General features: G+C 34.2%; 1 protein-coding gene across 1 annotated transcript; it reads left to right on the forward strand.

Moving 5' to 3' along the window:
* The first annotated feature begins 3,676 nt into the window (after positions 1-3,676).
* Positions 3,677-5,395, forward strand: LOC113735037 (desiccation-related protein PCC13-62). The gene is made up of 3 exons (XM_027261946.2): positions 3,677-4,045; positions 4,207-4,432; positions 4,827-5,395. Exons 1-3 carry the CDS (start codon positions 3,720-3,722, stop codon positions 5,223-5,225), a joined length of 951 nt encoding a protein of 316 aa, XP_027117747.2. The 5' UTR covers positions 3,677-3,719; the 3' UTR covers positions 5,226-5,395.
* Positions 5,396-17,222: the final 11,827 nt, after the last annotated feature.

A 17,222-nucleotide genomic window follows, 5' to 3' on the forward strand; every position in this document is an offset into this window, starting at 1 on the left:
GAATATTTTAAAAATCTAGTCACATGGAAAGGGTTCATTAGGACAAACCCTCAATAAAATTATATGAATCTAGAATTTTAGCATAATTTAATAAAGTCTAAATTACAGCGTCATACTTGCCCAATAATAGGGCACATCTCAAATAAACGTGAGGGCAGATATACACATGAAAAGTGATCTGGAGAAGAAACTATAGTATTATACATATCATACATGACAGTAATTATGCAAGCCCCATTGGTTACTCTTTGGATTTCATGTTTCAATGGTTCTACTATTGTAGGAGTTTTTTTTTCTTTTTCTTTTTTTGTTAGTCTTGTTATATAGGTGTATGTTAGAACACTCGATTAATCGGAGCATTGTGGGAATTCGCAAGTATGTTGAGCATGGATTGTAGTTACTTAAATTTAATTTCGTTATATGAACTTCCAGTGATTAATGAAATTTTTTTGTTTTGCTGTTTATATTAGCACCTTTTGATATGCCTGTGTACTAACATTGCAAGTTACTTTTTCCAAGGTGATGCAGGAGATTCAAAGAAAAATGAGATAAAGAGTAAATAATCCAGTTTTTCCTTGATTTGCATGCCATTTTCCTTTTCTTAGCTTGCCGAAAATTCACATGCCTTAGTTCTGACTAACTATACTTTCTTGTTCTAGGCTAACCTACTTTCATAAAGCTGCATTATAATTTCTGTAACATTTTATCTCACTTTAAGCATGAATTAGTAGCAATTGGATGAGGACTAAGGTCTCCCTGGTTTGAGGTCTGCCTCATATTTCATGGTTCCAAACTTTTTTCAAAGGTTTTGTTCAGTTTGTGCCGAACTTCAATGCTTCAAAAAGCCTTCAAGTCAGTGTGGTGGAAAGCAACAGGAAATTGTGATTAATAGTTGGACTCTTCAATAAAGAAGAGGAAGTTCGACAAATGTGCATAGAAGAGATTCTTGCAATGCAATATTGCATTTGAAGTCTTGACTTGGGTGAAAGAGATTAAGGCATTTCATTTTATTTAGCAATTTCATGTTAGGTACTAGAATTTTATTTTTCATTTTAAGAGATTTATATTTGAGCTTTTTACATATTTCTTTATTTTTGTTTTTTTTTTAAATTTTTGTTATGGAAACACCTCTAATACATTGCCGAAGAAAGCTACTATGTGAAGGTGCACGGAAGAGCCATTTTAGAAAAAGGAATAAAAATAAGAAAAAAGAAAGGAAATCAAAATTGTTGGTTTTTTTCATCCAAAAAATCAAAGGGAAAAAAAGAATGCTCATGCAATCAAATCTCTCGTGTAAAAGATTCTAGTTTCAATGAATTCTTCTTCTACTCAAACAAAAGATTTGGAATTCCAAATGGATTCCATATCAATTATGTACGTTTACTAAAGGGAAATTTGCCAAATTGGTCGCTAACATTTTCACAAAAAATATTTTTAGTCCCCAACATTTAAAATCAGCCAAAATCGTTTACTAACATATAAATTGTGATCCATTTTTGTCATAATGCTCGTATTTGCTCATTTTTCCGACTGAAAATAGCATGCCTCTCTCACATGGGCATGTTTTTAAGAGCAAAATCGAAAAACACACTTCATTCCCGGTTGAAAGCAAAAGTACCCCTTTCACTTTTTCCCCTTAAATTACAGTCACAAAAAACCCAAATTTTCCCTCTGAATTTTGGGATGAGGCATATGGAGAAGGCATTGTGTACCTAATGTTGAATGGGCCCCCTTTTTCTTTTGCTTTCGTGCCAACTAGACACCAAGCACCACAAGACCAATTGCCAGAAAGCCTCGAATCCAATTACCATGACAACTCCGCCCTTCATGCCCCCACCATTTCTGGATATTGTGATTGCAGTAATATTTGGAGTAGGTGTAGTTGATCTTGTAGTGGGTTTCTTAGGGGCAATTGCTGGTAAGGCTGAACTAGTTGGAGTATTAGCTTGGGATGTATTATTCCGGAAGGCAGGGGGAGAAGGTGGAATAAGAGATGTGGTGATGGGAGCAGGAGACGCCACCAAAAGTGGAGGGGGATTTAACAAGGATGGAGCCTGAGAAGAAGCAAGTGGTGGTAGAGGAGGTAATGCAGGAGAGGAAGGCCTGGTGAGCGGTGACTTTATAGTGGGAGGAGGTGAAGAAATTGAGGTAGGTGGTGATGGGACTGCAAGTGGCAGAAGAGGAAAGGGTGAAAGAGCTGGAGAGGGAGGTGCTATGCCAAAGGGAGAGAAAGGTGATCCTTGGGAGGGAGGAGGGGGTGATAAGTTTACAGATGGAGGAGGGTAGTGGTGGTGGCAGTGGTAGCACAGACGGAAGCGGAGGGAGGGACGGAGGAGGCAAGGAAGGGAAGGGGACAGTGTTGATAGTAGTGGTAGTGATGATTGGGGTTAGGGAGGAGGGGAGAAAGTAGGACATGCTGGAGGAGAGGATTGAGAAGGTGGAGTGGAAGAGGTTGAAGGGGTAGGAGTGAAAGAGGTTGAAAGTGGAAAAGGGGTACTTTTGCTTTCAACCGGGAATGAAATGTGTTTTCCAGTTTTGCCCTTAAAAATATACCCACGTGAGAGAGACGTGCTATTTTCAGTTCAGAGAAATGAGCAAATACGAGTATTAGGACCACAATAGATCATAATTTATATGTTAGGGATGATTCTGATTGATTTTAAATGTTGGGGACTAAAAAAGTTTTTCGTGAAAATGTTATGGACCAATTTGGCAAATTTCCCTTTACTAATAAAAAAATTCTAAACTTTTGGAATTTCAATTCATATAATAACAATTTCATAGGGGGAGGATTGGATTGGGTGGTAAAATGGCAAGAATTGTACGTAGGATTGTAGTTCCAATTGAAAAAAAAAATTGTAGTTCAATTTCGTAGAATTGAAGTTCCACTTGAATTCTAGCTCTATGGAACCAAACACAGCCTTAGTGTCATCAGAGGATGCTGGATCGATCTCCATATCATCAAGTTGTAAGTTGCGTAGCGATGTTGCTGACTGCTACTTCATGAAGTTAAAACCTGGTAGAAGATGTGTGCTTTTCAATGGCTAGCAGGATAAGATGCTTCCATGCTATACGGACTTAAATGATTCTCGTTTGCGGTGCCGTAATGCTCCAAACTTGAAAAAATTGGTAGCAGTTCAAATGGTCAAAAAACGGATCTGAATTACACAAATATCTCGCACAGGTTTGTTTCTAGTGTAAATAAGGACAATTTTGGTGTAAATCATTTTCAGTATTCAAAAGTAGAAGTTTGTGCAAGACGTAAACAAGTTGGATTTGGATGTAAAGCAGGCACAGTTAATTTGTCGTAGTTTGATGTTAATATTTGCAAACATGGTATAAATTACAATAATTTAAATTACTAATCTACCCCCAATTAAATTGCGTAAAATGAAACTTCTGGGGCCCCGGTCCCCGTCAAAATGGGTGTAGCTTCTTCGGTTTCTCGATGATATATATGAATTGAAAAACTAGCGTGGCACACACATTTTGACTTTCATTCTTCTTGCCAATCGGCATTTCAGTGACATCTTATCTTACATAATACGTAGAGAAATTTCATGCAAAGTCCAAAATTACCAACGAACATTGTGCCGCTCACTTAAATTACATGCGAGAAGAAACTACTAAGGTAGGTATATTTTGCCGCTTAGAAATATATATAAATAGCAAAGGCCGTAACACTTCTTCCAAGCTAGCTAGTACCAAGTTATTAAGCCATGGCATTATTCAGTTCCAACACTTTTAATTCTCTTGCCTTGGTGCTTTCCCTGTCCATCATCCTCAACCTTCTTCCTAGCTCTTTTGCCAGCAATAAGCGGGGAATTCCGCAGTCAGATGTCGATCTCTTGGAATTTCCACTGAATTTGGAGTACTTGGAAGCCGAGTTCTTTTTATGGGGTTCTCTGGGCTATGGATTGGACAAAATAGCTCCTGAGCTAACTGGAAAAGGTCCAGAACCTATTGGTGCTAAGATTGCCAAACTGGATCCTTTCGTTAGAGATGTTGTTGCCCAATTCGCATTCCAAGAAGTTGGACATCTGAGGTAATTTAATTACCAGTTGACCCGTACATAAAAAATTCCTGAATCATGTATTTTTTTCTTCATTTAGTCCAGCGGAGAGGGAAATAAAATAAAAGTTTTCGTTTCTAAGAACCATCATCAATCATTTGGACAGATCTTGATAAATTTTGTACTTGAAACAGGGCAATTAAAAGTACCGTGCCTGGATTTCCAAGGCCATTGCTGAACATAAGCTCAGAATCATTTGCAACTGTAATTAACAGTGCAATCGGGAGAACCCTGGAGCCACCTTTTGATCCTTATGCTAATGACATCAACTATCTCATTGCATCCTATGTTATTCCTTACGTTGGACTCACCGGTTATGTCGGAGCAAATCCAAACCTCCAAAGTCCTGCTGCGAAAAGAGTATGTTACAAAATTACAACAATCTAAGCATCTATTTTCCCTTCTTTGTTTATATTTTAACGACAACATTAATCCGAAAGAGCTCAGAAACTTCAGTTTTATACCCGATTAAGACCTAACGAACTAAAAGTAATGTTTTACCACTTGGTATCTAGTACTTCGAGTTTGCCTTGATTTGGCACCACTTACAGGGCCAGCACCGAAACAATGATTTACCCCTAAATTACTTTTTTTTTTCTCATACAATTTTGATACTTTTTGTTTGTAAGATTACAATCTCTGAGACAAGATCTGTCTATAAGATTACAATCTCTAGACAAGATCTATTTATAGGATTACAATTTGTGGGATTAGGTTACAATTTTGTTTTGTGTGGTGCATTGATTAATTTCAGCTAGTAGCGGGGCTTCTAGGTGTGGAATCAGGCCAAGATGCAGTGATTAGAGCATTACTATTCGAGCAGGCATATGTGAAGGTAAAGCCGTATGGGATAACAGTGGCAGAATTCACTGACCGTATATCAAACCTAAGGAACGAACTCGGACATGCGGGGCTGAAAGATGAAGGGATAGTGGTGAAGCCAAGTGAAGGTGCAGAAGGAAGAATTTCGGGCAATGTTCTTGCTGGTGACAAAGACTCCCTTGCATTTGGTCGAACACCAGAGGAAATTCTACGAATTGTGTATGGAAGTGGGAATGAGAGTAAACCCGGTGGATTTTACCCCAAAGGAGCTGAAGGTCGAATTGCCCAGTCACATCTTAGATTGAACGAGGCATTATTGAACTTCAATTGATGATTAGAACTGCTGAGTCTAGTAGTTTTCGTATGGTATTGATGATCAAGTAGTTCTTTTTAGTTTAACTTTCAATGTATTAGTAATTTATCTACATCCCAAATAAGTTTCTTTCCACTGTAATTTCTAAGGATATATTGTGATATTGAATAAGATTGGGCTTGTTCTTAGTGTTTTGGATTACCAAAACTACTTCAAAATATTATTCAATGACGATGCATCTTAGGGTTGTCAATCTATATTTATGAGTATCTAACAATTGAGGCATAAAGATGACAAAAATGCTAAAAAAGAAAAATTTCCGTGTCTTCTTTTTAGTCATCCTAATGATCAAAAGTAGGAAAATATATGTCCAAAAGATCATTCTTCATTTTTCATTCTTTTTATAAGATGATAGAATATAATAAAGATTTTGAAAGTACAAGTCAAAGTGTTGCTATTGAAATTCATTGTTCGTTTTGCACTTTCATGAAGAGAATATTGTCTAAAGCTAAATTTTACGGTTTCAATTACTATAAACAATAAATAGATTAGGAAGTACAAATTAACGAAAAGAGAAACTATCAATCAAGAACTGAACATTTAATGAATTAACAATTTCTGTTAACACAATAACACTTGAAAAGAGTAATACAATGCCTACCTAGAAAATAATAAGGCTCAGAAGTAAGTTATGAAGGTCGAAACAAAAATTTAAAAAGAAGTAAAAATTTAAGTATTCATAAGGATTAAGGCCAAAAGCTAGAGGGAGGCTTTCCAAAAAAAAAAAAAAAAACTCTAGGGAATGGAGGGAGGATTAAAATTTCGGAAGAGCAAAGAAAAGGGCCTTTGATGTTTAAAAAAAAAAAGGGCCTTACAAAAGAAAATGAAGAAGTAATGATATCGTGTAGGGTCTTGATTCAATAGCATTTATGCAATCAGGAGAAGTCCAGTATGATTTGCTTGCGGGAACAAATAGGGACAGTAAAAACTTACACAAAGTACTATATCCTAAGAAGTATAAAGGCGGGAATGGAATTAGGAACAGTGGTTTTGGTCCCTCATTGGCATCTTGAGTGTGTGGGCGTTTTGATAATTTTACAGTGATTTTCAAAGAGTGAAGCGGTGCCATTGGAGACATTTGTGGCTAGAATTTGTTTGTGGACTGTATACTGATTATATCCTTAGGTACCAATTTTGCCCCCGAGTGACTTATTGGTTATCAAAGCCAAGGTTGGCTTTTTTGTCTGATCGCCCAGCTTCTTGAATTGTCTTCACAGAGCAAACGGTGTGCCGCGCTTTTTCCTATGCGGTGGCTTCCTATTGCGTGGTTTTGTCTGCTACGTTTCATCAACTTTCCCTTTTCATTAAGTACCAGTTTTGCCTATCAAATACTACAGATTAGTGCAGATGATATACTACTGATGGCACAAAAGGTAATATTGTTACAGTAAAAAATTTTCCCAGTCAATTTTATAACTTCAATCAATTGTCGTCAGCAAAAGACTTGGAAAAGAAATCTACTGCCTCCAAGCGAGGAAATTTACTCATCCTCTCGGAAATAATATAGTAACAATGTACAACATAACAGCATGCCTGCCAACTGAAGGAGCACTACTGCCAGTTCCAGCAAATCAACAAGAACCCACCTGCACGCTACAACACCCCAGCCAAGTGACCAAAGACAAACTAAATCAACTTTCGACCATCACGATCACATTGTAGAGATCAACTTTTGCGCTTTTGCCTAGCTAATGCGTATGGTATGCACTTTATGATGCTTTTGTCAAACTTAAAGCCTCATCTCCATCCACTGTATTTCTAACAGCTAGAAGAACCCTTTTGCCAAGGCTAATTAGCTCTTGCTAACTTTTGATGGCCTACTGAGAATACTTACTAAAGGCCATATATAAATTTATCTCTTGTATGAATGTAAAAATAGAAATAATTATAAGAACATCCCTGAAAATCTGGGCACCCTCGAGCCTCGCGCCAGGCCCAGGCCAACTAGTAGATATATATGTATATATATATAGTTTAAACTTACACAAACTACTTGAATATAGAAAAGGATAATGTACCCATGATTTTCAAAATGCTAAGAAAGCGGCAGGACCAAAAGGGCTTTTCCATCAAATGCAGTGTTTGCTCTTTAAAGTAATTTCTGCAAATCAATTCATGACAAATAAATGACAAAATAACACTTTGAGACGAATATCCTGAGAGATTTCGGAAAATTAAGAACAAAATATGTAACAGACAGACAATTAAATATGCCATGGTAGCTGTACGCGAAGTACTAAATATTTGCTTCAAAGACCAAATTTAGCTGCGGTAAGAATAATAACCTAAATCCCAATTGAACTCTAAAACCTTTTCTTTTTTTTTGGCAAGCTCTTTAGTCCGGAGATGTCAGCCCCAAATTTATTAAATATTAAAATTAAAAATATACGAGGGGACTATAAAATCAAAAAGTTTCTTTAATTGAACTCTAAAATCTTTTACTTTCAAAATTTTAAAATAAGGTCTGCAATCTTCTTTAAGTCAGAAAAAAAAAAAAGAATCGAGCAAGCTTTGGTAAGAACAAGAACCAAATGTTAGGTAATATAAAATCCCCAATTTAACTCGAAAACATTTTTTATATATTTTTTATACGAATTATGGGGAAGAAAAAAAGAAATCGTGCAAGAAGATTCTCAATCTCCTTGTATCTTGATATATTAAATGAAATAATTTATCTTTTTCAGTCCAAGTGTATGATGCCATTTGTGCACCCTATCAGGTGTGCTGGTCTTGGAGGCAGGCTTCTGCATACCATTCGTGTGTTTGCCTCCATGCATAAAAGCAAATTTGTTGTTAGTCTAACGTCCCTCAAGAAGAAGTCAGAGATTCCAGTATAATCAAAAAGCGTGTAGACTTCATTAACTTCGTTTGACTGAATTGCCATCTTGATGCCCTTAGATAACCTTTGAGTATTTTATTATTTAAAGTTTGGAAAATCAGAAAAAAGTACTATATATTTAAGTTTTATACTTTTCTAACCCCTCACTTTTAAAATGATGCATTTTCATCCTCTTTACATGAGGTTTTGTACTGATAGTCCAGCACTTTTCAGATTGTTTAGTTTCGGCCCCCACATATGAAAAAAAAAAGTGCACCGTTTTCATCCCAAGGTTCATTCTTTGTCACATTTTCACGTCAAATTCTAATTTTGTCATAAACCAAACCAAACTCAAAACATAATCCTTTTTTTTCCTTGAGCTACCAAAGCTCATGCTTTGAATTTTACGATAATATTATGAAAAACTGAGAGCTTTTGACCTCAACTAATATCTTTTCTAGATACCTAAAGTAGGTAAAATTTAATTTAGAGGCATTTTTAGGATACAATAAATGGTTTTTTTATTATAGTGCATTTTTGGTGAAGTTAAAGAGTTGTGTAAACAATTTTAGATTTTTTTGAATCTTATCAAAAATTTCATCCAAATTTGTACCAATCTCATTGAGATAGTTTTATCTAGTTTGCCTTCAAATTGTACAATAGTAATTTTAATCAATATTTTATGAAATTTACAAATATAATAATCACAATATTTTGGCAAATTTGTTTAGCTATTTCTAGTGAAAATTTGATTGAAAATAAAATTTGGGACAAAAATTGTGTGTTTTTTAATATGCGAGGGACCAAACTCATCATTTTAAAAGTGAGGGAGTAAAAAAAATTAACCTCAAATGGAGGGGATCAAAATGTATCAAAATACGAGGGACTATTTTTACGATTTTCCCTTAAACCTTCATCTTATTTCTGCTTTTTGTTTCACATTTTTCCATAAATACTTTAGTCCCATCAATAGGTTTGAAAAAAAAAATTAACAAATAAATACAAGTCAGAAAAACGAATTAGTTCTTAGACCAGATTAGGACTTGTTACAATTATAATGCTCTCAGGCCCATACGAAGCCGCATCGAGCAGAAAATTATTAATGCTCCGTTTGTTTTTGCGCCGTTTTTTTTTTGTTGTAAAAAAGTACTTTTAGGTGTTAAAAATACTTTTAATGCGTTTGGTGAATCACTTCATAAAATTAAGGGTAGATATTTTGGTGTTAAAAGCACTTTTAGCAAAATCTCAAATTTGGTACTTTTAGAATAGCTTTTGTGATTTAAAAAATAAAATATTAAATATAATCATTTTATCCTATATTATAAACTAAATAAAGAGATAAGTACATTTTAAAATTTTCGAATCACACATTATCTAATACAATAAATACTTATTGAACTACATCTTCAAATAGTATACTTAAAAGCACTTACGCAATCAATAAGTACTTTTATTAAAAACTCTATTGAAAAAGTATTTTTCAATAAACTACTGTAATCCCAAGCCGACCCATAATATGTAGAATTGCATAGACAACTCCTAATATGGATGAAGTTTAATGTACTTTCCAAATTTCTACTTTTAAAACTTTCTAAATTCCTTTTCTTTGACTTTATATCTGAATTTCATTCTAGTTGGTCTTTGGTTGAAATGATTTTATATCTGAATTTCATTATAGTTGGTCTTTGGTTGAAAGAAATAGTCAGGGCGTTATCAAAAGAAGATTGTGAGCTATTTGCTATCCTTTGTCATGCCATTTGGTCAAAGCATAATGCAGCACTTTTGAAAGGTAAGCTTCATGATCCTCTGATGAGCTTCGCAACTAATCATCGTCAAAGCCTATTGTGCAGCTAACCTTAATGATAGTAACTCCTACCCTCAAAGTGTTGTTCAAACATGGTTAGTCCCCCCCCCCCCCCCCCCTTCAATCACAATCAAGCAAATTTTGATGGTTCTACTTCAGTGCATAAGCAGCCTTTGGGATTAGTATGGTTATTCGCAATCATGAGGGACAGTTTGTTGCAGGGTCATCCAAACGTTTTGATGGTCTGGTGATAGTTGAGATAGGTGAGGCGATAGCAGCTCGTGAAGGGTTTCCAATTGATTTCATAAAAATTTTAGGATTCCAATTGTATCCTGAACGGTGATGCATTTAATGTTATTAAGCTCTTGCATGATGAAGAAGAGGTGTTGTCAACTAGTGGTCCAATAATTGAAAATATCTGACTATCCATGCTAGAAGCATGTATTATTGATGTAAAATGGGTTTTCAACATGATTTTGTTTTTCGTGCTAAAATTTCTAATATTATGGAATCCCTATGCAATTCTCCATCCCACTTTGTTAAGCAATTCATACCAGATGAATTTCAGTAATTTAGTTAATAATATTTTCTCTTTTATTGAAAAAAGAATTTCATTTTCGTTGGTGAGGCATTACTTGATCATTACCAAAGAGAAGACTTAAAGTATTAATCTTGGCTGTTAACTCAAAATAAATTAATGACTCCGCGTTCTAGAATGCGGGTAATCCATCTGATTTTTATTTTCAAGATAATGGCCCATCTCAATTGAGGAGTTGCATCATAGACATCCTTCCGCATGGGCATTCCCAAAATCCAGTTGAATAGGCCACCATCACATGTGTTCAGATGACTTGAGGCTTTTGAATTAGGAATCTTTCAACTCTTAATTTTGTATTCATCGAACTTGGGCAGCAAGTTAACACCAAAGTCCTGGTGAACAGGTCTTGGAAACTTGTTAGTAGTCATTTTTCACATACACTGTGATGGTGAAGTATTTGAAAAACATCTGTAAAAACATCTAATTTATACGCAGCCATAGTTTTACAGCATCTAAGCTTGACAACTTCCAAAATTTTTTAATGGGAAGTCATAAGACAATTTACCTTTCGACTTGTAGCCGTCTTCCACTAGCATCGGTGGGAACTAAGCTTCAAGGCTTTGGAACTTCACAGGCACTGCTAAAATCCACCATTTCTAAAATGAATTTACTGGACGTACTTCGAGCTCGAGAACTACTCATGCATTCCAGCAATTCAAAAGCCAAATTAGGAAGCAATGCAATTTGGCAATTCTTGGAGGTTGAAACTTCTAATGGAGAAATACAGTTTTAATTCTCAATATTTGGCACTTGTACAATTTTGGTGTTTAAAGTTATGACAAAATCAAATCTAGTCCCAATGGCTGGTACCTAGTACAATTTTTGTCCTTAAAGTTTCGGCAAAAAATAAATTGGGTCCCCAATTTTACCAACTTGAAGCAAATGTAGGATAGTTGATAGATTTTCCCAAATATTGATGGAATCAATCACATCTAGTCGCATATTTGTTGAATTAAACTTCTTAAAAAAGAATCAAAATGGCGAATAATCTTGAACAATAAAAATAACTCACATGATGGCATGCTTAGTAACTAATTAATCAAGAAATAGAAAATTAAAGGAAATTTGTTAATCTATACGAAAAAATTAAATATTTTGAATTTTTTCTAGGGGGCTACGGGATAGAAAGTGAAAATTAGGATAGAGATTGATGAACTGGGCTATACAACTAGTTTTAGTTTTTTAGTTTAAAAATTTTTCTTCTTTTTACGAGTTAATTATTTAGCACATGAGTTGTTGGTTCTTAATTTTGTTGTTTAAAGTTAGTTACTATTTTGCTCCTTTATTTTGAAATTTAATTTAATGAACACATGCCTAGATGTGACTTGATTTTGTTAGTAATTACAAAATATTCTTCAAATGTTCTCAATTTGTTTGAAATTGGATACATTAGCAACTAAATTTGTTCCTGTCAAAACTTTAGGATAAATCTACACGTATGCTAAACATCGAGGACCTGAATTATTTTTGCCAAAACTTTAAGGACTAAAAATGTATATGAACTATACCTTAAGGACTAAAACTGCATTTTTCTCAACTTCTAAAATACTTCCTTAATCCGTCATGAAGAAATGAGATGTGTAAGAATTTTTTGTCATCTTTTAAGAGTTGTTACCATATTTGCCAAAAAGAGGTCCCCAAGTCCTTTAACTGCCACTCTACGAGTAAAAAAACTTAAGATAGGAAAATTCTACAATGTGGTATACCACGTAGTGGTACACCGTATTATAGAAACAAGAATGTGACAAAAAAAATGAAAAAACCCATGAGATACCACAAATGTGTGGTATACCACAAGGTAGATGATCCCACCAAAGTCGTATACCATAGGGTAGATATGGATTCATTGGAGGAAATAGACAATTCTGGAAATCACTTCCAAGCAACCTGGGAGTTCCTGAATTTCAGCAAAGACCAAAACCAACTTTAACGTATTGCGCTTGCTAAAAGTTGCAACTTCCGCACGAGTTGTTACCATTCAGTGATGTGCTTTAGACTTTCAAATTAGAAAATCCTAATTATTAAATTAATTAAACTCAATTGTCTTGATTTTTTGCAAGTACAAGGGTCAAGACGAGTCCAGGAATAATTAGCGTCAATCCCACAAGGAATCAGGTAATTACTATGGCTTTTTAACTCACTCTATTATCTAATCAACTAAGAATACAAGAAAAAATAATATTATAAACTAGATAAGACAAGAAAATAAATTTGGAAAGTTTAGTAGAAAAACTTCCTAAGGCTTACAAATCCATTGTCGCTCAAGATTAAGATATAATCTGGTTGATTTATGCTTTTTACTTATGACTTGTCAAGGATATACTTCCAATTTTGTTCAAATAATGCGTTCGCCATTATCCAAACATACTAATATCAAACTTTCATCTATTTGCATGATGAATTAACTTAGCACAAGTTCATCAAAATATATGAAGTAGCCAAATTAAATCCACCTAAATACATCTCCTACTTTCATGAACATGATCTTTAGAGTTCATGAATCTTGTTCTATACTTGCATAGAAATATTTAATGCACAATAAATAATAGGATGTTTCACAGTTGGTGATCAAGCAACTGCAAATATAAAGTATAGATACATGGACTAACAAAATCGCAAAACAGCACAAGTCAATCAAAAATTACTTCATATCATGATGTAAATAAGTTCAACTTCACTCTAGAAGAAAATAGCTTAGTTAGACATAACATTAGGTATGTTTAAGCATAATGTACTCATGAAACAAGGCATCACTGGTAACAAGAATTTACAGATCAAATGATGAAAAATTCTTATTCAAAATATTGCATTAAGCTCCACAACTGTCCTCTCACAACTTTTGCTTCAATCTACTGAGCTCACAAGTTTTTCTTCTACCTAAGACTCTCCATAGTTTGTCCCTACTTAATTCAAATGAAAAACACAACCTCTATCTATAAAGAGTTCTCCAAGTCTCTTTGTGTCTTCTCTAATGCGATCTCTTGACAAAAGTAACATCCAAAAGTCAAGATTTGTAGTTCCAATAGAATCAATAAGATTTGAGATGACAAAATGCTTTCTTGAAGTTGTTTGAGATTGTTGTTCTAGCTACCAAAATGTCCCATCATCTTTTCCATCCAAAACAAGAAAGCATATGCCAAAAGGAATAGTTATGCAACTTGCAAAAGGCACTTTTCAGCTGGGAGAAACCACATGAGAAACCAGTTCTACTTCTAAGGTTTCAAGGCCAATTTCTTGCAAAGTTTCTAAAGCGAAAGAGTGAAACCAATCTACCAAGAATCCCCACCAGAAACCAGCTCGACTTCTGGGGTTTCTCTCCCCTATCTCATGGCCATTTTTATCTCTTGAAAACTTCTTGCTTTCTTCATTTATCTTGGCGCACAACCTTCCTTCGAATCTTTCACCTCTTTTCCTACAAAATCAACCAATTTAATTAGTAAAAATATGCAAAAGTTTTAAGATTTGATCAGCAATGCTTAAACATCAACTTTTAGGATAATCTCAACTTCCATTCTTGATTTTCATCAAAAAGTGACTAAAACCTTTTAAAGAGCCACAAATATAGTGCACAATAAGCACTTATTAGACTCCCCCACACTTTAAATCATTGGTTATCCTCAAGTAATAAGAAATACAATCCAAAACAATGATCCGAAAGTTTGATATAACACATGTGCATATTCAAAACTCAATTCCTCAAAACCAAGCAAACAACAAATATACAATTATTCATTTCTTCTTACGTACTCATAATATCAAGCAAAGGAGAGGTGATTATACCGTAATTTAAACATATCATTTTACTTTCTTATCCTCATCCAATTTCACAATCAAGTAACTCATAAGGTCAATAAAAATATTCCTAAAACCTATGACCATCTTTGCAACTTTTCCAAGTCTTAATGTAGACACCAAAATTTTGATTTTATTTTAGTTTATTTTATTTTTATTTTATTTTAGTTTATTTTTATTTTTATTTAACCAAAGTTCGCAAAATGATAGTTAGCTATTTTTATTGAATTAGGTTCATCATTTTTTAAACATTTTTTTTGCATTAAATTTTCGAAAAAACAAAAAAAAAATTTTAATCTTTTCAAATTCATTTTTTTTCAAAATAAAATGAAAATTTGCAAGGCAAATCTCAAAAAGGAATTTAACACTTTGTTTACTCTAAGTGGGTTGAGTGAATATTAGCCATGTGTTTTTATTTTTTTGCACACCACAACACTTGCAAGAGATTAGGTAGCAAGGACACCTGTTGGAGTTTTGGAGGAAAAATCTGGAAAAGAGAAGAAACCAGAGGGAGCTTCGGGCACAAGCAAGAAAGGAAGAAAGGAAGAAAGGAAGAGAAAATGGAGAAAAGAGAGGAGAGAAACAAGAAAAAGAGAGGAGGGGGAGAGCGAATCTGGGGATAATCAGAGGGGAGGCAGAGCAAAGAAAAGGGAGGAAAAAGAGAGAAAAAGAAAAGAGAGAGAAAAAGAGAGAAGAAGAAAAAAATGCAGAAAATTTTTGATAAAATCTGAGCCAGGGTTGACTGTTGGGGGGTTTTGGTGGCCATCTTTCGATCTCCATAAGGTTCCCCGAAGCAATTATCACTTTCTGGATAATCTATGAGGATTAAGGAGCAAGATCAGTGTTGAAAATTTTTGGAGAAAACCGCTTCAACATCTTCAAATTGAGACCCCAACCTGCTTCCTTCGTCATCCCTGGAAAGCTGCAACAAATATGCTTGCTTCATTTCCAGCATCTTAGATGATTGTTTCTCATTTTCTTTTGCATCAATTCAATTCCCCAATCATTTATAGGTAACAATAACTTTTCTTGCTAGTTTTTTAACACTTTTTCATGAGATTTCGAATCATTCATGTGAGTTTTCTCTCTCATGAATAGGGCTCTTAGATTTATTTTGTTTGATGCTTGATGCTTTTCGAAAACTTGCTTGGATGACTTGAATTCGCCAAAAAAAGGGTTTTAGGATGGCTAACGTGTGATGATTCAATGATTTGGCCGAAAAATATCAGCTTTTGATGATTCCATCTTTGGCCTATCAGAAGGATGGCTTCATTCCTTCTTTTGCTGCGTTTTTTTTTTCTTTCTTTCTATTTGGATCTCTTTTGTTGGACATTCAATGATCTTCGCATCAGAATTTGGGATTATGTTCGTGATTTGTGTTTGCCGTTGAGTCGTAGTTGATGAATCTATGGTGTTTCATTTGGGTTTGCGATGATTTTGTGTTGAATAAGTTTCCAAAGTTGCAAAAGGAGATTGCAGAAGAAGAAGCTTCGACCAAGATGCATGGAATGTTTTTGAAACTGCGTTTTGGCCCTTGAATTTTAAAATAATTTCACTGTGGCCCTAAAACTTCTACAAATGAACCACTTTGACCCTTTTAAATTTTAATCATCTTTTGTATATTTTAAACATGTTTTTGAGCAGAATAATTCTGGGTTTTAGGGGAAGATTAGGGTTAAATAATTTTAGTTGATTTTTTTATCATGTTGGATTTTAGTGAAATAGGTAATTTGGGTTAAAAGGTTATTTTTTTGGGGCTTAAGAGAGTAGGGTTTGGGTTTATTTTTTTGGGTTTTTTGCTTGGGCTGGAGGGTTAAAACCCATCCGTTTTGTTGGATTATTTTGGGTCAAAATGATGGCCTGGCCCGCTTCTTTTGCCTTTGACTTTTGATTGGGCCAAATGGCTTCTAGCCGAAGAAATGTTGAGGATGGCCTAGTGGCCCAATTCCTTAAGTGATTTGGTGACCAAAATTGCAAATCAGTCTCTATACTTTTGAGTAATTGTACTGTAACTCTAACAACTTTTGATTTCTCTCAATTAGGTTCCTAATTTAATTGCAAATAGGTTCTTAAATTTTATTTTTCTTCCATTTTGATCTCTTAATTTTGTAATAATTATAATTTGACCCCAAACCTTATTTAATTTTTATAATTAGGTCCCTAGTAGTTTTGATTTCTTAAATACAAGTTACTTTTCTTCTTTAATTGTTAGTTATACTTCATTTAAGTGCTTTAATTGATAGATTGCATGATAATTTTCATTTCTTTACAATTAAATTGGTACTTTAATCATTTTTAATTTTGGAGTTAAATAGGGCAAATCCAACCCTCATTAGCTATTACTTCAAGGGAGGTATCGTCTTTTGTTAATTTAAATCCTCTTATGTGCTGTTATGTGTTTTTATGTGTGTAATTGTTGTTTTTGAATGATTTTTCTTTTAGTTAGTCGTTTTATTTATTTCAAGTTTCATATATTTAATTTAATTTTGATGATTATTTGAGAGGCATTTAAATGCCAAATTTTAATAGATAGGGGTCCAAGACATGTATTTAGATAGACTATGTAATAGATAGATTTTAATTTTTACCAAAAGTGTAATTAGTTAAATAAATGTAATAGTTAGATTATTATTTCATTCTTCCTCCTAGATTGTAGTTAGGACTCCGAATGTAATAGTTAGGTCCCCGAATGTAATAGTTAGGTCTCTATTTGTTTTTATTTACTTGTGTGCTTATGTGTTTACTTGCTTTCATTAAGGTTTTGCATCTAGAAATTATGCCTATATCTTATGTGTTCTATGTGTAGTATGTGTTTACTTGTTTTAATTATGTTTTATATGATTTATTTAGTTATAATAAATGCATGACGCCATCACACTAGTTCAACGCTAGTTGTGGCCTTTCTCCCCGACTTCTCACTAGTCCAATGCTAGTGAGGACTTA

The sequence above is a fragment of the Coffea arabica genome, chromosome 3c (assembly GCF_036785885.1).
Source record: "Coffea arabica cultivar ET-39 chromosome 3c, Coffea Arabica ET-39 HiFi, whole genome shotgun sequence".
In the NCBI taxonomy this organism is placed as follows: domain Eukaryota; kingdom Viridiplantae; phylum Streptophyta; class Magnoliopsida; order Gentianales; family Rubiaceae; genus Coffea; species Coffea arabica.

Bases quoted from the DNA above. Each gene is read 5' to 3' on its own strand.
- LOC113735037 (XM_027261946.2), top strand. From the start codon at position 3,720: ATGGCATTATTCAGTTCCAACACTTTTAATTCTCTTGCCTTGGTGCTT. The intron at 4,046-4,206 runs GTAATTTAATTA...TACTTGAAACAG, and splicing joins CAAGAAGTTGGACATCTGAG to GGCAATTAAAAGTACCGTGC. The intron at 4,433-4,826 runs GTATGTTACAAA...GATTAATTTCAG, and splicing joins AAAGTCCTGCTGCGAAAAGA to CTAGTAGCGGGGCTTCTAGG.